The sequence below is a fragment of the Eucyclogobius newberryi genome, unplaced genomic scaffold (genome assembly GCF_026437365.1).
Source record: "Eucyclogobius newberryi isolate DKJ021-1_F unplaced genomic scaffold, fEucNew1.0.hap1 SCAF_2, whole genome shotgun sequence".
In the NCBI taxonomy this organism is placed as follows: domain Eukaryota; kingdom Metazoa; phylum Chordata; class Actinopteri; order Gobiiformes; family Gobiidae; genus Eucyclogobius; species Eucyclogobius newberryi.
The window spans coordinates 29,586,015-29,607,507 of NW_027315834.1; the positions used below are offsets into that span (position 1 = coordinate 29,586,015).

At 39.9% G+C, this 21,493-nt stretch overlaps 1 protein-coding gene across 1 annotated transcript; it reads left to right on the forward strand.

Annotated features, from left to right (window-relative positions):
* Positions 1–1,395: 1,395 nt before the first annotated feature.
* On the forward strand, positions 1,396–21,381 carry tm7sf3 (transmembrane 7 superfamily member 3). Its single transcript, XM_072454946.1, has 12 exons — positions 1,396–1,640; positions 5,653–5,807; positions 9,026–9,176; positions 10,651–10,771; positions 11,947–12,118; positions 12,997–13,174; positions 13,996–14,082; positions 17,228–17,308; positions 17,798–17,950; positions 18,185–18,285; positions 18,856–19,018; positions 20,849–21,381. Exons 1-12 carry the CDS (start codon positions 1,505–1,507, stop codon positions 21,100–21,102), a joined length of 1,752 nt encoding a protein of 583 aa, XP_072311047.1. The 5' UTR covers positions 1,396–1,504; the 3' UTR covers positions 21,103–21,381.
* Positions 21,382–21,493: the final 112 nt, after the last annotated feature.

Sequence of the window (21,493 nt, forward strand, 5' to 3'; positions counted from 1 at the left end):
TGAAGGTTATTTTGTAAATTTAAATATTTTTTTTTTACATTGAATCCATTAGAAATATTCATTGTATATAAATACGATTACACTTTTTTCATTTGATGTAAAAAAAAAAATCGATGTAAAAAAAAAATATATATTCGATGTAAAAAAAAAAAATATCGTAATAAAAACACAAAATAACCTTCATACTTATAGTCTTAATTCAGCAGTAGTTTCCCATAGGTTTACTTGAGTAGCTTCCCTTACCACTACTTTTACTTATGTAATATAATTTTGAAGTTAGATTACTCTTACTCAGTGGCGGCTGGTGGTACAAATTATAGGGGGGGCTATTAGACATGACCGTGTTTTTGGTTTTTTTAAATGTCCAAAATAGAAATTTTTAACATTGACTGTATGGATACATATTTTAAATACACATTTACAACTGAATTAATTATGTAAACACAACTTTATTTCCACTTTTGTTAATAAGTTAGAAGTTAAGCGATACTTAATGCTTAGCGTTAGCCTTATGCAAGTAATAAACTAAAAAAAACTGCGTGTTTGTTGTCATGGTAACGTAGCACAGGGTTTGACAGACACATGTCTCGGCTCGGATTGAAACGAAATCAGCCGCTTTCAACCCGAATAAAGCCAGCAAACAGTTGAGCAGCTCATTTTGAGTCGTTTTGGACGTACCTTTTGTCACAGACGTCTGTAGATGCAGTTTTGAGACGTTAACACGGAAAACACGGCGTGTGTGGCACTTCCGCGTAGGCGCGCGCACATGCCTCAGTCTCGAGCGTAAAAAGTGTAGATCCATGGCGTAACTACTACGTTCAAAAGGACGCTTTCTGGAGCGCCCATCAGTCGCTATTTTCCTATGGAGAAAACCATAGTGACGTAGTCACTTTTGATTGTGATTTGATTGGCTAAAAATCCCCATTGACTTTCTATGGGGCTCTGGGACGCTATTCAAACCGCCCCACGGCTACGTAGAAAAGTGACGCAGGCTGCGCCAGGCAGCAGACCACACGGTGCGCAAACAAAGTATTCATCTATATCTATTTATAGATGTATATATGGATATATATTATTATTTTACACATTTACACTAATAAGAATATAAGATATTTTTGAATAAATTATATTGTTTTTAGACACAAAAGAAATTGACGTAGTTGGCAAATTGACAGGGGGGGGGCGGCGCCCCAGCGCCCTTAACGGACCAGCCGCTGACAAAACACTTAGTAAGTTTAATAAATACTTTAAACAACACAAAAGCACACAAAAAGCACCACTATAACAGCTCCACGCATGTATCCCGTTGACCGTGCGTCTCTGTGATATCGCGAGACTTGAGTAGTGAAGTCTCGCTCCAGAGCGCCACAGCTTTTGTCCCGCTGCTGCAGGGGGAGACCAGCGGCGCGCAGAGCCTTTGCTCCATCATGCGGTGTTTAGAGGCGCTTCTGTCGCCCCGCACACGGATCCGAGCTTTATAATGACATGTTAATGACAATACAACATGTTTTACCGCTATGATACGCACAAAGGAGCGAGGAGGATGTCACTTTGGAGGAGTTGTGGTCCGCCGCCGCCGCCGCTGCTGCTGCTGCTTCTGCTGCTGCTGTGCCTGGTTTATGACGCGCGAACACAAGAAAGTAAGTAAAACTAAAACTATGCATCATCGCTTTTGCGCTGATGCATTGATTAATTATGGGCGTAAAACTGGGGTGCGTGAGCTTAAATGTTTGCGCTGACAGATCGCAGATGTTTGGCCTGAGGAAAGATAAGTGTGCTGTTTTGTGAGTTCAAAGTTGAGCCTGATTTGTCAATACAAACTGCAGTGGAGCAAGAAGAGTGTCAAAGGAAGACAACATGACACAATAAAGATGACATGCAAGAAGGCAGAACTGATCACTTCATATGAAGAGAGAGTAAGAATATGAACTCTTAAAAAATAAGAATAAGTCTATTAATTAAGAGACATGTGGGTTTTCTGGTCAAAATTCAGTGCAAAATAACAAAAAACAGAAATGAAATAGGAGACAATAAAAAAAAAATAGTAGATAATATAATTGTTTCGAACGAACGTGAATATAGATTTTTACTCAACATACAAGATAAGCCAAAACACACACAGAGAGATGAAAAAAGAAAAAGAAAAGAGTTGTTATTTGATTTTCAGTTTTCTGAAATCTGTTTTGTCAAGGGGAAGAAAGCAGAAAATGTTGTTGGAAATACTGCATTGTCTCTGTTATAGTGGTGTTTAGACTACTATATAATAACTTTGTGAGTGATAAGACGGAGAAGAGGTTGTAGTAGTAAGAACGTTAGTTGGAGGAATAATTGTTATGGGAGAAATTGTAGAATGAAGAGTAGTGTTTCAGGAGCAGTGGACGAAGGTGGTCTGAGCTGCAGTGCAGTGGCCCGTCCAGAGTGGGACAGATTTCACAGCCCGGGCTAAGAATGCCTCACAAAACATGACGAACTTGTCAAAATTGGACCGGTCCCCACACGGTTAAAGTCCACGCACATTTCAGTGTCCATAACAGCTTTTCACTTTTAAACTTACACAAAAAAAACTCTCTAAAAGTTGCAATTTTCGTGGCGCTTTTATTTTGTATTCACAGGAAACTGGGTTCATTACTTTCTCTCCCATCAGAGAATTCAAAAAATCAAAAAGAACCCCTTTCTCTGTGTTTTTGCTTATTTTAATTTTATTTATACTATAATAGGTATAAAGTAAATTGCATTTTTTGTATTGAACATTTATCTACTTAAACATTAAAAGTACATTTCCTGGTATTTCATTTGTGTTTTGTTTTGCATGTTGCCACTAAAATCAAATGACAACACTAACCTTAGTTGTGTCTTGAAATGTGCAAGATTAATTATCTCACATGCTTAAAGTTTTTTCAGTCATGAAGGTTAGTTGTTGTTTGGGGCCCGTGTGACAGACTTTGTGTCACTGCTTCAGTTTGATTCTCCTTATTCCACGCTCTCATTAATCACTTTTTTCATACACATTTTCAGCCCTCGTTTCTCGGACCTGATCATGTCTGAGATAATCTTTCTCGTGCTCGCATGACTCTTAGCCCCCAACTGCTTGAACTTTAACTTGCATACTTGCATGTAAGAGGCACTAAGATGTACATTTGAGCTTTATGATTGTTGCCTTTTAATTTCTCTAAAATGGAATAACTTATGAGTTAGAATCAGAATAAGTTAAGTTTTATTGCCATTGTCAATGAACAGAATTCACAAACAATGGAACTTGCTTTGGTGATTCGGTGCAACCTAAAACAATAAACAATGATAAAACGACCTATATAAAGTCAAAAAGAAAAAACAATTTAAATCTGCTATAGGATAAAAATAAAAATAGGCTTACTATGTACACAAAATGTACAGTCATGGGAATAATATATGTGCCATACTATGACATTTTGACATTTTCTCATATGTATTTGATTTTACCAAGCCGGAAACAGGTTGAAAAAATACTGAATGCGTGCGTTCTATCTATTTGGTTATCATTGATATATAATTTATTAATTAAACGTTATTGTGCACAGTGATCAACATATTTGTATTTCTTACTCTTTCTTTTCATTGTAAATGCACAGACTGTAATATGTAGAGAAACATATTAAAAGAAAAATACTTTGTTTCACTAAGTTTGGTTTTACTGGCAATAATCTTGGGTTTGGGTTGAGCTTTGTAGTACTCCTGGTTGAAACAGGTTAATGTGGTCAGTTAAACAGTCAATCCAGATTAGCACAATTACACTGTTGGAAAATCAAATGAAAAATACACCTTTTTAAAATCTTTTTTGTTCTTCTTCATGATATTGTTTGGTTGAAAAATAAAATAGTATCTTGTGCATTAACCTTTGTGCTTGTTAGGGCTAAGTCATGTTGCACAATTTGACATTTGGAACCGCATGAACAAAATAAAAACGATTGGTGTCAGCAGATGGCATTGGATAAGCATTTTAAAAGTATTACATTTCAAGGGATTTTTTAAGGACAATTTTAAAAACAAGAGCATCCAGGCAAGTCAAACAATCTGGCCCACACGTTCACCTGCCAGAACACAATAATAATAATGATAAGAAGAAGAAGAATCTAATAAGAAGAAATCTCCTTATCTCTTTTTCATCAAATGGCCCATCAGATGACATAGAAGAAGGCAGTCACAACAAGCTAACACATTTTTGCTCTCTTAATTCATGAATCATACACAATTATTGCCATTTACATATATATATTTTATTACATAAAATTCATAGCCTTCCCTGAGTATTCTGTGCTTCCTGACGCCATCAGTTAAATCTTCTATTTCAGAGACTACTTCTCTTTTTATTCAGTTCATTCACACAAACGACTTCCTTTTACTTTGAAGTGCTCTGACCTGGTTTGATGTTACCCGGGCGCAGCGCCAAAACGCCAAGGACATAATAAAGTTGTGTTTCTCTCATGGGGACGACCCTTATCACAGATTTGATTATAGAGTTTTGATGTGTCTTGGCAAGCTTTTAAATATATACAAACAAACAGATTTTAATGTATTGAGTCATACAATTAGGTTTGAGGTTATTTTATACAATACCACCGTTTGTTTTGATCAAAAGTTGTTGATTACTGTGTGTAAAATGATGGAACTGGTGGTTTAGACGTTTTTAAAATCTGGTTAAAACCTGGTAAAGCTCTATCACTCGCCGCTTTAGAAACTATCTGTTTCCGCCTTCTACTTTTCCCAAGAGTAATTGCATTATATACATGCGTTCGCACATCCGGGAACTTGTGCACTGGCAACCGAGTCCGCCATTTGAAAGGGGCACAACAGCACGTCGACTACATACAAAATCCAGGAATTATGAGGCCAAAATGCCAAAAACCTGCATAATCTGTTAGGACATTGCTCTGATGACTAACCAAGAAATGAGAGCTTTGTCGTTTACCTTAGTTTGCCGTTATCGTCTAAAGAATCAAAGTATTCGTAGCTCATTATGCCGTAGAAAAGGATGCAGTCGTGTTGGTTTTTATATATCTCGTGCCCCTTTTTAAAATGGCCGCTATGGGGAAATCCCGGCAGTATGACGTCACCGCGAACGCATGTATATACTGTATATATGCAAATACATTGTCTTCGTATTCTTTTTTCTACTTGTATCTACTTTTCAGATTGTCCAATATTAATAAACCACGAATTGTCTCTTTTTATCATTCAGAAAGTTTGATTTAATAACATTGGTCATGGGGAGAAGTAATGTATTACACAATGGGAATGAGTGAATGGGAGAATAAAGTGATGTACCGTATTTTCTGGACTGTAAGTTGCACCTTTTTTCATAGTTTTGGCCGACTTATACTTATACTTATATTTATACTTTTTATACTTATACTTATACTCCGGAGTGATTTATATGTGATATTATTTGTTATTTTCACACTTGCAACTGCATTTCATATTCCAGTGCAACTTATATATGTTTTTTTTCTTCTATATTTTAAATTTTTTGGCTGGTGCTATTTATACTCCGGTGCGACTTATAGTCCGGAAAATACGGCCTTCCCAGTCAAGTGTGGCGCTCTAAAACCTAGTGCCCATACACAAAAGTCCATCAAACTCGACACGTCTAACCAAAGTCATTTCTCTCCGTTTCAGATCGAGTGGTGTTTCTTCCTGGGACGTTTCAGAACGTGTCCCTGTCCCAGAATGAGACGGTGCTGGTGGAAGTGTCCCGTGTCCAGAGCGACGCGGCCTTCGTCACTCTGCAGTTCCACACGCAGCACCGCAACGCCACGCTCGCCTACACCAGGGTGAGTCTTTGTCACTGCCGCACAACCATTTAAAAGAGTCTGATCGCTGCAGCAAGAAGGAAGAGACCACAGACTGACCACCGCCTGATCATAATTCTACATCCCATAAGCATTCAGCCAGTCAAGTGTTCTTATGATAATAAAGGTGCAGTATGTTACTTTTGTGTTGAGCCTGGACAGACTAGTGACTACATATCTGCCCCAAAATGTTGTAATTGTTATTATGGCATTGGAAAATAATTATTTGTGCCCATATTATACAAAATCAGTAGTAAAGATATAACAAAAAAAATAAAATCATGCATCCAAAAACTCACCGAAATCTGTTTTATTGCAAATCAATAAATGCAATCGAAATATATTTGTAGAGCTCCAGTCGTACGAAGTGCAATTCAAAGTGCTTTACAGATATGAATCAAAATACATAGAAAATAAAATGATAAAATAAAAGCATAATGAATCGCATTATAGTACATTTTAAAATTTAAAAATGTGTAAAAGGCAGTCCTAGGCTCAGCTAAACAAAACTATTTAGACTTGAACACTGCAGGGGAGAAGGGGCCCGTCTCGTTGCTTCAGGAAGATTGTTCCAGATTTTAGCTCCATAAAACTGAAACGCTGATTCCCCAACGTTTTGATCATAACAATATGCTCTTTATATTGCATTGCTACATCAACACTGTGATAAATTGTTCAGACAAAGAGAGGGAAGGTATCAGCTGAGAGGTGTGCATGATTTTAAAGTAAACAACATAAATGTCAACTAAACATGGGAACGAGTGTCTGGAGTGTCTGCCAGTGTGGTCCAATAGATTTGTATTTCCATCTAATTATGGACAAAATGTATGACTCATGTCAGCAAAATTCTTAAATTGAATCAATAGAAATTAAAGTTTTGTGATTTCTGTCATGTCTTTGTGATTTTAATGCATTTTTTCCTGTTTGAGTTGCCTTGTGTACGAATTGTGCTCTACAAATAAACTTGCCTTACTTTGCCTAGGAACAACAAGGAGAGGTTTCTGTCCGTGTGACGTCAAACAGTCTTGGGGCATTCACAAATTTAAATATATGCATAAATACTTTACATTTTAACAATATAGGACTGGTTTCTTGGTTGACTGGGCGACAGGTGACATGGTTGAACATTTTGTCGTCAGGCGTATTTGTGCCGTAATCCAACATTTTATCTTGTCTTTCAGAAATGGATTTGTTTTATAGTGTATTTTACTGAGCTTATGTTAATAAATAATTAAATTGAACGTGGAGCAATTATAATGAAATGTATTCACCTGCCCAGGGACTGCAGATTGAAAGTAGCAGTAGCTAAATCTGGTGCAGATCATCTTTTCTTTCGAAGATTAATTGTACAAATAATAACTAACTAACTAACTAACTAGCTCGCTCGCTCAATCACTCACTCACTCACTCACTCACTCACTCACTCACTCACTCATAAACCCAAACCGTACTGCACTGTATTTTTGATCACATGCATTTTATACTGTTTGGAGATCATATTTATCATCATTTTAGCATGAAGCGTTATCAAATGTGAAGCATGCTGACAGAGAATGACTGGACCGCTCCGGCTCTGATCCATAAAAGGGCTCTTTGTTTTTCTGAAGTCGTCTGACCCGCAGCGAGAGCCTATCAGCTGATTCGACACAAGACGGGACAGTGCGACGGAGCAGCCCCACTCACAACCTGAAAAACTGAGCGATTCGGGAAATGTCAAAATGCAATTCTTCCAACAAATGCCCCCCCCTGGATGTGAATATATTTGAAGTAATTTGGTTCAAAGTGCACTTTTGAAAACGCAGACTTGAATAGAAGCTGCTTACTCGCAGACAAAACCCGCACGTTTGTTTGTACTGCAGGTTTTACACGTATTAATACCACATAGAAAGATATTTGAGCGCGTTGTGTTTCAGAAATGTCTGTGTGCTAATTGTGGCCACTCAAATCGCTCTGCCCTTCTTGAGACTGTCCCAGAGAGGTCAGAGAGGGCTGATTATTTTGGGTGAGAGTGCTACAAGTTAAGATAATAAATGTTTCTATATCTACGCCGAGGTGAAAAGGGGAAACTGATTGACGTCACTGTGGGTTAAAGTGGAGCAGACGATATCCAGACATCAACAGACTGGTGTCCACAAACCGGCGGTCAATAATAAACATTCATAACACATATCTGGGGTTTTAAAGTGCCGCGATACGTTCAGTTATTTTCGGAACAGTAATATCAGCCCTGTCTATAAAGGATTTTACACTTGCTGCAAAAAGTACCAGATAATGTGGGCCAGTTCAGTAGGAGAAGAGCACATACCTGGTTTATACCATGGCGGCACAGAAATGGATTTAAACAGATCATATGCTATTTCTATCTGAAAGAAAAATCGAAATATCAAGATAAATGCTCGTGGAGACAACTTCAAAGCCAGTTTGCGTAAGGTTGTGGAGGATTCGCTTACAAATGCACAACAAAGTCCAGTAGTGCAGAGATGTGTCTTGGTTGAATAAATATATCGATCCATTGACTATACGAGAGTTTAATGTTGTGTAACCGTCGTGGCACAACATGGTAAACCAGGTCTAATGCAGTCTGTAGCTCTTTCTGTCAAGTAAGCCATCAAGACAAAGGCACTAGTGTGTTGCTGGCTGACATTGGTATTAAACTGTACAAGACGCTATATTGTAAACCAATACTGATAAAATAATGAGTAAGAGTACCACTAGATCTAAACCAGGTGTAAAACAGGACTAGGACTATAAAGGAATAACCCAAAAGAGGAGAGAAATATGGATTAATTTGACTCTAAATTAAGCAAATTTACAACTGCAGAAGAATCAACTCGCCCCTCTTATAACACCAGTGGTCTAGAGTAAGTTTTGCTGGTTTATTTGACTAGATTTGTGGTTTATATATACAATTTATTAAGGCACTGCTTATAAATGTTCATGGCACACTCTCTTTTTCATACTGTGCACTCAGCTCCTGGTTTTTAGTCTGTTCGGCCGACTCATTGAACCTTTTTGACTCCTGTGTCCTCTTTAGACATCCTAACTAGTCACTTGGGTCATACAATTTTAAGGGTTTGTCTGGAATCTGTCACGGTATATTAAAAAAAACTAAAATACCATATGTATATTTTTTTTATATCTTGTGTTGGCATTGTTATTTTGAGAATTTCTCTGTTAATTTCGTGCCATCTCTCCCCCAGGTCCCCGGTGCTGGTGGGGCCCACTCGGGCGTAGATCCTGGACTGGTCTTCCCGCTGGATCCAGGGCAGATCTCCTTGACCCTGTTCCTCTCGACGACCGACGGTGAACCAGTGTCCGGCAGCGGCGTCACCCTGCCCTACTCCAGCTCCGGTATGTCATAGACGCAGTTATAAACCAAACCAGATTCAAAACAGGAATGGATTACTTTTCACACTTACGGTAAATATTGTAGATCATCCAACCAATTTAAGTAAGTGCAGTTTTTAAGTTATTATTCATTCATTTTCTACCACTTTTCCCGTTTGGGGTTGGAGGTGACTGGAGCCTATCCCAGTGACTTTGGGCCTCAGGCGGGTGTATTAGGGGAGAAATTATGGGGATTAAGGGGAGAAAGTGGAGCCAGTCAAAGTCAATATTGGGAACAAACGGGAGCAAAATGGGAAACCATAATTTTCTTTCATAATTACTCATTCTGGAGGTCACAAAACAATCCAGGAGAATCCAGAAGACCTGCAGGCCTCATGACTGCAACCATTCGAAAGACTCTGAATAAACATGGCGCCAAGGAAGAGTTTCTAGGTGAAAACTAATACCAAGGCTTGTCTCACATTTGACCAGAAACACCTGGATGATCCCATAAGAATATTCTGTATTGTGCACTTCTAAATATGAACTGAAAAGTGTAAATATTCACAATCGAGTGCTTCTCTTACTGTCTGTTACTTCTGCTTCTTCAAAGTGTCTTTTGTAGATCAAACAGGAAATTGCAAACACGTTATCTTGAAATGAGGTGAAATGTAGCTGCTTGGTGAAAGATTATGTGATTGTGTATTGTGTCGTTTCAAACTGCTGGTTAAACTCTTCCTCGTCAATCATTAGTTAGTAAATATGTTCATATTTATTGGCTTTGACAAAAGGATGAAATCCTTTTTTCATTCACACTGTAACATTATCATTCCTCTGGGACCAGCTTTATTTACAGTACATGAAACTTTCTGTAGGATAAAGTTAATGTGATGTAAACGGCCAGATAAAAGTATTTTATGAGTACGTTTACTTCAAGTCAAGAGTGAATTGAAATTAATTCTTTATTACCGTATTTTCCGGACTATAAGTCGCACCAGCCAAAAAATGCATAATAGAAAAGAAAAAAACATATATAAGTCATACTGGAGTATGAAATGCGGTTGGAAGTGTGAAAATAACTAATAATATCACATATAAGTCGCGCCGGAGTATATAAGGATAAATATATGTCGCACCCCGGCCAAAACTATGAAAAAAGGTGCGACTTTTTTGTTCTTCGCGATTACTGTCACCTTAAAAATCCTGATTATCAAGTACGTAACAAAAATCATCTTTATATTCCTAGTCTCAGGGGAATATTATCTATTTATAATTAAAAATAAATGGTATAAATTGCGGTGTAAGTGTTGGTGCGTTAAATTTGCATTACATAATTACATTGGATTTGCTTCTAGACCTTTTTGTCTTGGTGTCAAACTAGGACAAAGGCATCTTTTTAGAGAGTTGAACTAAGTCTGAACTATGGCTGTCAGTCTGAATGGAGCCAAGATATCAGATGAACAAAATTATGACTAATGAGTTTGTCTCTCTGTTCTAGACCCAGTGCCCGGTGGATGTAACACAGAGTTTAACCTGGACGTCGATCCGAACATCTACATCCACTACAACCTCTACGAGACCACCATACGCTTCGCTCCGGCCAATTTAGGATACGTGAGGTGAGAAAGGACAAACTTAATTTGTGTTTTTGTCTCCATCTGGTTGGTTCTCATACGTTGTGTGGTAAAGTATTTTTGCATTAGTCTAGACAGTGTTATCAAATTATCAACCACAAATATTTGTTCTTAAATTTAGCACCATTAGGACTAAATTAGAATAAGTCCAGGACAACTCAAAAAGAAGGACTAAAGCAGAACAAACCTTAACTCCACGTGGTGGATACTAAGACCTGACTGAACCAGGGAACTGCTCCACAAAATGAATTAACTCCTTAAATCAGGCTTGCATGAATAAAGTTGGCTCCATAAACCAGGGTCATCCATGTATGACTCATTTGCTATGGAGATAATGGAAACTGATGCAAGGAGCTTAGCTTGGAACCAAAATGACATACTATAAAATGGACAAACGTTATGTTTTTGTAGGTCTAAATTTAAATACAAACTAGGTATCTTTATCTGTTTTTCTACATATTTTGTTCTTCTTGCTCTTAGGTTTGTTTATTTTTAACTTCTTTGGTTCACTTAGAAATTAGAAAAAAGTATAGTCTAGTCAGGGCAGAGACTAAAGCCACGTGGGTCCGAAAGTGTCTTTACTGTTTTAAGTGAAATGCACCGGCCGTTTAATCGATCCGACACAGACCCTGTGAGGTACAAGGCACTCGCATCAAGACCTAAAGTATTTTATATCCAGTGCATAATGCATCTTACATTATCCAAACCCAACACATTACATAAAGAGGCTATGTAGACGCACAAAGGGGTGAAATAAATGCAGAAGTATAAGCCGGACGTTGTGACGTCAGGTGCTTATACTTAGCAGAAGAATTCTTATTCTCTTATTCTGAGAACTTTGCCCCATGATGCAGAGCCAGGTCCTGAGCACTGAAGTGCAGGCTGTAATTAACCCTAACGAACAGAAGAACTCCAAGACAAACAGGTCTAAAGGACCTAAACCAGTTGAATCATGCCAAAACTTACTACAATTTAAACTAGTGACAACTAGCATTGAGCTACATTTTCTACTTTAAATGCATTGCAACTCTTTTACCTTCTCTTCTTTGGAGTGCAGTTTGTTAGCTACAACACAAACTTGCATCACATTATTTTGACAGGAGTAACCATAGTAATAAAAGAGCACGACCTGATATAATGTCTGTATTCTTTTCCCCCAGAGGTGAGCCCGCCCCGGCCTGTGACGCCTCCTCTGGCCCCTTCTCTCGATGGAGGTTGGAGTACGATGTGTTTCAGTTTTTCCTCCCCGAAAACGACCTCTCGGAGCGGAGTCTGTTCAGGGCCCTGGAGACTGTAGCTGATACTGAGGGCATAGTCGCCAATGGCAACAAGGTCAATTTCACAATTACATTCACACCACACCGAACCAGTCTAAGGTCACAAAGGCGGGGCAGTGGTTCGTGGTTATTCAGTCATCCACAATTACAAACACAGTCCAGTCATACTTGCTTCAGACTAATATTGATCTAAATATCCTCAGTTCTTCTGCACTTCCCTATTTTGTGTTGCCTGTAACAACAATGGACTCTTGAACCTCCTAATGCTTTTATTAAGTTGAAAAAAAAAACAATTCATATGAATGTCATGGAATGAGACATACACCAATGCTATTCCTTAACACATAGAGAACACAATTCAACTTAGAATATGAAACGACACAGAAATATCAGACATTTGTATGGCATGCGTGGGAGAAAATGCGGGGACCGGTCACGCAGGCTGTTGTAAGCAGCCCGGTGACCCTCCTGCGTCTCACACCGTTTTTTTCTCATGCAGGTTGGTTTTATTAGATATTCTGGAATAGGCGGGTCACATTTCTCATTGGTCAGCTTCACATCAAGGCACTTGTCTTTTACAACAGCTGGTATTTTCCGTAGAGATAAAGCCTGGTGAATGTTTTTCTAACTCCCCTGGGCTGTTACACCCCCTCCCTGGGGCAAACATTCCCCTGCCTTTCTTTACGACACCTTCACAAATACAGTGTCACATGCTGTTTTTCTCTTAGACTAATGATGCAGATAATATATCACTATTATGCAGATAAAATACATCACAGAAATATAATCATATATTCACATTTTATCACAATGAAATAAATATGTAAGGTGAAATAGTACATTTACTCCCTGTGAATTTCTCCTTAAGATGTCTTTCTTTTGTAAAACAGTGGCTTTATATGACTTGTGTCTTGATATTCTGTCCCCTCTCAGATGCTGACCCTGTCCTCTGCAGAGCGGTCAGCAGCCGTCTTCAGCTCCATCCCGGGACAGGGCGTCATCTACTCTGTGGTCGTGAGAGACCCTCTGTTAAACACCTCCGCCTCCTACGTCCCAGTGCACACCTACGCCTGCAGCTTCTCCTCCAAACTGGACGACTGCCACACACTCGGTCAGACAAAACAACTGCTCACTCATTGTGCTCGTGGCGATGTATCGCAATATCTGTTTTGAGCCAATCCAGGAGCCTAGTCTTTTTATATCGATGGAACTGGTTCATTTCACATTTGTCTGATAATTAAACCTCAGTTAATACATTTAGACATGTTTGAGCAGCATGAATATCGTCACTGGGATACTCCAAAATATATGAATTTTGTCAATATCATCCATCCTAGTGAATAAATGTTCAAACAAATAACGCCCTTGAAAAAGGCTTAATTTCTTGTTTTTTCAAGGACAATTCACGCCTAATAGAGTTGATCTACGGAGCTCATATTTCACTCACTAATGCGTTTTTATGATCTGAGTGGAAATAATTAATACCATGTAACAAATTTACTCTATATATACCAATGAAATTTCCCCATGTGGGACAATAAAGGATTATCTTATCTTATCTTATCGCGCCCCCTACCCATTGTGTGAAAAACTCAACATCTGATTTGTTTGAAACTCATGGATTATATTCTCCTCGAGACGCCATGAAAAAAGTGCATTGCAGATATTGTGTATTTTCACAATTCGCCAGCAGAGGCGCAATGAATTCCTTCACTTCCTCTTCCTCTTTTATTTTGATGGGATATTTCCTCTCGTGCCGTGGTCTTAGCATTAGCGTTAGCATCAGCATTGCTAGGTGACGGAGATACATGGAGGACAGGGAGGAGGGGGTTTAAAGAATAAAGTCTAAACGACTTTGACTATGACTATGACTCAACAAATGAATATAAACTTGATATTAATAATATTGATATGTTTCCACTCTTTCTTCAGGTAAGATTTCCACTAAACTCTTCTTCACCATCACTGGTTTGGCCGGTCTGTTGGTCTGCTTCCTCGGACACAGGTTCTTTAAGTGTGGTGAGTGCAGCTGCGTGAATACAATCTCATACTTTATATAAAACTACACCAAGGCATCTGTACAATTAAATACATGGTCACACAAAATGACTAATAATTCAATTAATTAATGAGCAATGAACTCTTTTTTATTTTTAAGTACATTGATGTTTTAGCTGTAGCTGGTTGAATATTTAACATCTATGACTCGCTGCAGATGCTCACTAACTTCACCTGTTTCATTGAGTGAGTTATTTATTACATTTTGCAGCTCATCTTTTTCAATTTGGATTATAAAACTAAAGGTGGGAGGTATAAACAAATTAGAATAGTCTACAAAAGAACACGTTACAAAGGCTGCAAAAATAGAACTATCATGCAGTGTATGAAGTGATATTTTGGTACCCACCACAATATTGTTTTTGGTGGTGTTTTCTGTAGCCGTTACTTTTCCTATGATACATTTGACGGAGCATGAGTAAAGTAAAGTCAAACTGAATGGACTTTCTCTTCTGTGACCATGTGGCTCCTGTGACCATGTGGTTTCTCTGACCATGTGGTTTCTCTGACCATGTGGTTTCTCTGACCATGTGGTTTCTCTGACCATGTGGCTCCTGTGACCATGTGGTTTCTCTGACCATGTGGCTTCTCTGACCATGTGGTTTCTCTGACCATGTGGTTTCTCTGACCATGTGGCTCCTGTGACCATGTGGCTTCTCTGACCATGTGGTTTCTCTGACCATGTGGCTCCTCTGACCATGTGGTTTCTATGACCATGTGGCTCCTCTGACCATGTGGCTCCTCTGACCATGTGGCTTCTCTGACCATGTGGCTCCTCTGACCATGTGGTTTCTATGACCATGTGGTTTCTCTGACCATGTGGCTTCTATGACCATGTGGGTCCTGTGACCATGTGGCTCCTGTGACCATGTGGCTCCTGTGACCATGTGGCTCCTGTGACCATGTGGTTTCTATGACCATGTGGTTTCTCTGACCATGTGGCTTCTATGACCATGTGGCTTCTATGACCATGTGGCTCCTCTGACCATGTGGCTCCTGTGACCATGTGGCTCCTGTGACCATGTGGTTTCTCTGACCATGTGGTTTCTCTGACCATGTGGCTTCTATGACCATGTGGCTTCTATGACCATGTGGGTCCTGTGACCATGTGGCTCCTGTGACCATGTGGCTCCTGTGACCATGTGGTTTCTCTGACCATGTGGCTTCTATGACCATGTGGCTTCTATGACCATGTGGGTCCTGTGACCATGTGGGTCCTGTGACCATGTGGCTCCTGTGACCATGTGGCTCCTGTGACCATGTGGCTCCTGTGACCATGTGGTTTCTATGACCATGTGGTTTCTCTGACCATGTGGCTTCTATGACCATGTGGCTTCTATGACCATGTGGCTCCTCTGACCATGTGGCTCCTGTGACCATGTGGCTCCTGTGACCATGTGGTTTCTCTGACCATGTGGTTTCTCTGACCATGTGGCTTCTATGACCATGTGGGTCCTGTGACCATGTGGCTCCTGTGACCATGTGGCTCCTGTGACCATGTGGCTCCTGTGACCATGTGGTTTCTATGACCATGTGGCTCCTGTGACCATGTGGCTCCTGTGACCATGTGGTTTCTATGACCATGTGGCTCCTGTGACCATGTGGCTCCTGTGACCATGTGGCTCCTGTGACCATGTGGCTCCTGTGACCATGTGGCTCCTGTGACCATGTGGCTTCTCTGACCATGTGGTTTCTCTGACCATGTGGCTTCTGTGACCATGTGGGTCCTGTGACCATGTGGCTCCTGTGACCATGTGGCTCCTGTGACCATGTGGCTCCTGTGACCATGTGGCTCCTGTGACCATGTGGTTTCTATGACCATGTGGCTCCTGTGACCATGTGGCTCCTGTGACCATGTGGCTCCTGTGACCATGTGGTTTCTATGACCATGTGGCTCCTGTGACCATGTGGCTCCTTGGCTGTGGCTGCTTTTCATGTGTTTCAAGTTCAAACTCATGACTGATGAATGACTGTGGCTGATGATGATATTGTGGCTTTATTGAAAGAATTTTAAGATTGTATAACTAGCAAGGCTAATATAGTGATATTAATTGATAATAAAGCTGGTATAGTCATAGAATAGTATTCAAATTCACTTCGTTTGAACAAGGATCAATGAAAACCTGGTGATATTAAAATAACTACTAATATTTTGTGCTGAAAGTTAAATTCCGGTTTCTTAAAAATGTGTTTTTCTTTGTAATTATTGTGGCTTTGAAATCACTATTGAGCAAAGCCCAAACCTTTTGTCTTTATCGAAATTGAGTTTAACATTGAATCTAGTGTTTGAGATGGGATTTGATACTATAGGACTTTATTCTATACAGAAACTTAGAACATTCAGAACATTTACTGTTGTTATTACAAGTTAAGTTTAACATTTTAACAACTTAACATGTGAGCAAAATGTATTCACTTAACTCGTTATAACATGAAAATAAAGATGTTAAAACGTGAAATTTTAACTTATTTTAACTTGATACAACTTCAACCTGAAAATAATGTTTACGCCGCACTGTTTTTAACATTCCTTTCTCAGAAAAGGATGCATTACAAAAACAACACAATTTGGAGTTAAAATAGATCCAGTATGTTTGCTTCTGTCACCTGCATCCATGGAAAGAACGTTTAAACATACTTAGGAACAACATTTCCATGGAAACAAGCAGGAGGAGCAAGTACGAGTCAGGTTTGTGGAGATGTGAGCGCGCATGTTTTTATCCTTTTTTTTTGTGTGCAATAAAAACATTAAAAATGAAACAACATGCTTTTCATTTGGTCTATTTTTGTCTAAAATGTTATGTACTGAAGCTTTGACGTTAATAACTTCTGTAACTTTCCCATAATGTTAGTCATTCTCAGTTAATATTATTTGTTAGGAATGTGCAACTAATTGAATAATAATAGTTTCAAATCATCCCTGAATAATCATCTTAATTGAAAGATTTACTGTGATTTGGATTTATTGTGTTAAATATGACGCTGTAGAGAGAGGCATTCTTTTTTATTTCAAGTCTGTCTAAGTTCATGAAATGTATTATAAATGTATTTGTTGTTGTTGCCCAGTCGTGATGTTTGTAATGACTGTCTGATGTTTGTCTTTCAGAGCTCTTTTGTATGGGCTTCAGTTTCACCGCTTTTTTCTTCTTCGTGCTGATCTCCAGGACGACTGAACTGGACTATGACAGTAAGATGACACTTCTAAACTGAACCTAAGCCTGAGCTACAGGATCACCACAAATGTATCTTATTTTTCTTTGTCTTCCCCCTTGTTCTCCTCCTTTCTCCTCTTTTTTTTTCACTCACTCACTCACTCTCACTCTCTCGCTCTCGCTCTCGCTCTCCCTCGCTCCCTCTTTCCCCCTCTTTTTCCTCTCGGTTAACCTCTCTTTCCCCCTTCCCTCTCCCTCCCTCCCCCCTCTCTCCTCTCATTTCCTCTATTTTCTTTCCCTTTTCTCCACTCTTTCTCCCTCCCTCCCTTCCTTTTCCCCTCTTTCTTCTCGGTTAACCTCTCTTTCCTCCCTCTCCCTCCCTCTCTCCCTCTCCCTTTCTTCCTCTCCTCTCTTCCTCTTCCTCTCTCTCCTCTCTCTCCTCTCCTCTCCTCTCCTCTCTTCTCTTCCTCTTCCTCTCTCTCCTTTCCTCTCCTCTCCTCTCTCTCCTCTCCCTCCCTCCTCAGTCCGGTTGGCCCTCTCGGCTCTCATGGGGGTAGTGGCCGGGGTCATGCTGGTCATGAGCTGGTGGAGGTTTGGGTCGATCATGGCCTGTATCGTTGTGATCGGATTCATGTTGGGATTCCTCATGGCGTCCACTGTCCTCTTCACTCCTCTGGGTAAGAACACCACTGGATTAAAACATTCAGTAGTATTCATCTGGACTCAAACGTTTCGAGTGTGAGAACTCCGATTTTGAAGCTTCAAGTGTTTTCTTGTTTTAATAGCCTCCTTAACCCCTCTTTCATACTCTCTTCTCTCTGGAACACTCCTGGATAAATGAGAGAACACATTTCTACAGTGAATATGAATTGCCACCCCAGTGATTTGATTGGATTTGTTGACTTTTGTAGGAGACTTGGACATCTTCAGACGCTCGGACGCTGTTTTCTGGGTGACGTTCTGCTGCATTATGATCGCTGTCCCTCTGTTCTTCGTACGGTGGCCCAGAGAGGTAAAAAAATAACATCAAATCAGTTTGAGTGTGGCAACTGCAAACTCGCAGTGTGAAAATGACCTACAATAGGTTATTAGATGATGTTGTTGCGTGCTTGGACTCCCTCTAGTGGTAACTTGGACAGTGAAGCGTTAACATGTGGTATGTAATACAAATTCAAGTGAAGCGTGAATCTACGGATATTGACCAACATTTTTTTAATGTCATTTTGTATTTTTATTCTCTCGATAATGATATTCAGATTATATTTTTAAGCCAATCAGAAGTGTGTTGGAAATGTTCCAGTGAAGGCTGTGGTCGAGGTTAAATGTATTGCACACAAGAATGGATTGTAGAAATAAACACAGAAGGAAGATTTACTCAATATTTTTTTATTTTCTAATTGCAATATTATCTTGTGGATGATATGTTGCCCACCAGTATTTTCCCCATAATGGCCCCCTTACTAGAAAGTGTAACTCAAACGTGTTTTTATATTTTATGTTGTAAAAGTTTTACAAATCAAATGTCAGACATTTTATTTTAACCCTTAGATCTTCCTCCTAACTGTTGTGTCTGTGTGCTCAGGGAAACATCACGACATGTGGAGTGGTAGGAGGCTATGCTGTTGTGTTAGCAGTGAATGCTTTTGTTTACACCAGTCTGTCCTACATCACCCTGAACATCCTCAAACGACTCCTCAACTCTAACTTCAGCGGTGCTTTCACCAACGTGCCTTTCCAAGGGATCGGTGAGTTATACACGGATACTGCTGTTCCCTTCTTCAAAACAGTCCAAACTGAAAGTGTAACCTTTCATGTGGAGGGTCTGCATCTGCTCGTCTCCATAGTGCCTTGCACTCTCGCCTTACGACAAGAAGGTTGCAGGTTAAATTCCCGGGCCAGCCCGAGCCTTTCTGTGTGGAGTTTGCATGGGGACTCCTCTGGGCACTGTGTCCTGACCAAGCCTAGCACAAAGATCTGGATCTGTACCCGGGCACTGCAGCGACCACTGCTCCTGAGGACAGGCCCCAGTGGCATAGAAAGCCAAATGCAGGGACAATGTAGCAGGTGGCGAACCCTCAACCTGAAAAACATTCTAGCCACCCATACCAATAAACAAATAAACATAGATTTCATTGTTTTAGTCATACTCTCTATAGCCCAGATCTAGCAAATATTTATATTAGGACTGGGCAAGTTAACGCATTATTATCGCGTTAACTTATCACTTATTTAACGCAATCAATTATTTTAACGCGCGTTAACCCTGGTCCGCACCAGACAAACGCACCGGGCGCGCGTTCTTGACGCACCGGACTCACGTCCGTAGAATACACTCAGCAGCAGACGTGCGTCCGACTCGTCCTGCACATGCGCATTGGAGGAGTTGTGCTTGGCGCCAGCCTAGGTAACCCACCGGGGGCCCGCGTGAGCAGGTCCCTACGGGCGACGTAGCTGGGGAGATCCGCGAGAAGGGCCCGGCGCGCATCTTTATCATCTGAAAACGTGAATAATCTGGAGCCTTAGCAACTGGTTTAGTGCAGAGGAGTAAAAAAACACCCAGTTTTAGGAACCTACAAACTTTTCTGGTTCTTTTCAATGCCCTGGCAGTGTCAATAAGCTTTAGTTTTGTGTTTGATAACATTGTTAAAATTTACACAATGTATTTATTTGTATTTAACTGGTTAAGTGTTTGTTTGCACAACAAACTGTTGTGAAAATGTTATGGCGCTTTAGTGTCAAGTTCTAAGAATGTACAAACTGAAGTGTTTTCTGGTTTAGGGACATTTGGTACTAGACTGGTTCTGCTGCTCCTAAAATGTGTTTGGAGTGTCTAATGTTTAATGAGATTACAATGTTTCTGACGTTACCTCTGAAGTGGCCTGTTCATCTTTAATGATTGTGGCTCAGGATTTTGTGGCATGTGAATACTTAATATTTTATTTAACTGCTACCGAATAAAAATGCTGATGCACACTTATGAATTCATTTTGAATTTTGTACGTAAAAATGTGATTAATCAGGGAAATAATGTGATTAATCGTGATTAAAAATTGTAATCGTTGCCCAGCCCTAATTTGTGTGTGTGTTTTTTTTTTTTTTTTTAAACATATTTAATATCAATGCCCTGCGACGAGTTGGCCACTGTCCAGGGTGTACCCGCCTATGTCCCAAAGTCACTGGGATAAACTCCAGTCACCCGCAACCCAGAGAGGGAACAAGCGGTAGAAAATGAAGTAATGAATAATATCAATGCAAACAAATGTTTTTTTAAAAATAACACAGTTGTAAAATGAAGACAAAATGAACGTTGTTGGAGACTTACATTCATTACTCATGTGAACATAGTGTGAACAAACTTGCTTTTCCAGAAACTATTTTTTGTCAGGCATGCAAATGTTTTTACATATAGTCCATGTAATGATCTTTGTTGGCATTGTGTGCCATGGACTGATTGATAAAAGAAAAGGTTATTTCATCTGAGAACACAGAGCAACATATTTTCTAAAAGGATTTATATTCCGTTTATCATTTCAAATGAAGCGATGGTGACACTGTCCCTCTCTGCTCTCGTTCAGACTACATCATGCTGTCCGTGTGGGTGGTGCTGGGTGTGTCCGGCATCGTCCTGCAGTTGCTGAGGGAGAGAGAGCGCCCGTTTTTCCCTCCGAGTCCTTATTTAATGTGGCTCCAGGAACGAGAGCGACGAAAAACTAATGTCCTGGACCCCAGCTACCACTGCCCCCCTCTGCCCAACCGCTTCCTGTCCCGTCTGAGGCAGCTGACCCGGAGGAGCGAGCCGGCCGGGGAGCACACGCCGCTGCTGCTGTAGATCGGAGGTTCAGCAGGTGCAGCGGCTCGTGCCAGAGACGTTGAATTGGCTCAAATGAGAGCAAAGAGCTTCTCATGGATTTGAGAAAAAAGTTGTAAAAAGCGGCACAAAAATGTCATTAACAAGCACTGTATTTGTGAGTTACAGGTTTTCAAGTAACAATTGTTATCGAGGCATTCTTGTATTTGATAAATCTATAAAAGAAATGTAATGTTTTCCATATGATGGCACTTCAAAATGGCAAATTAAATAAATATATGAAAAGCATGAAAAATGTAACCGTTTCCTATTGTCATTCTTTTACACTTCAGCACTACAATGTGTTTTATAATTGGGATAATCCATTATTTGGATTGTAAATGCACTGGCCTATTTTATCAGAGTAAATGAT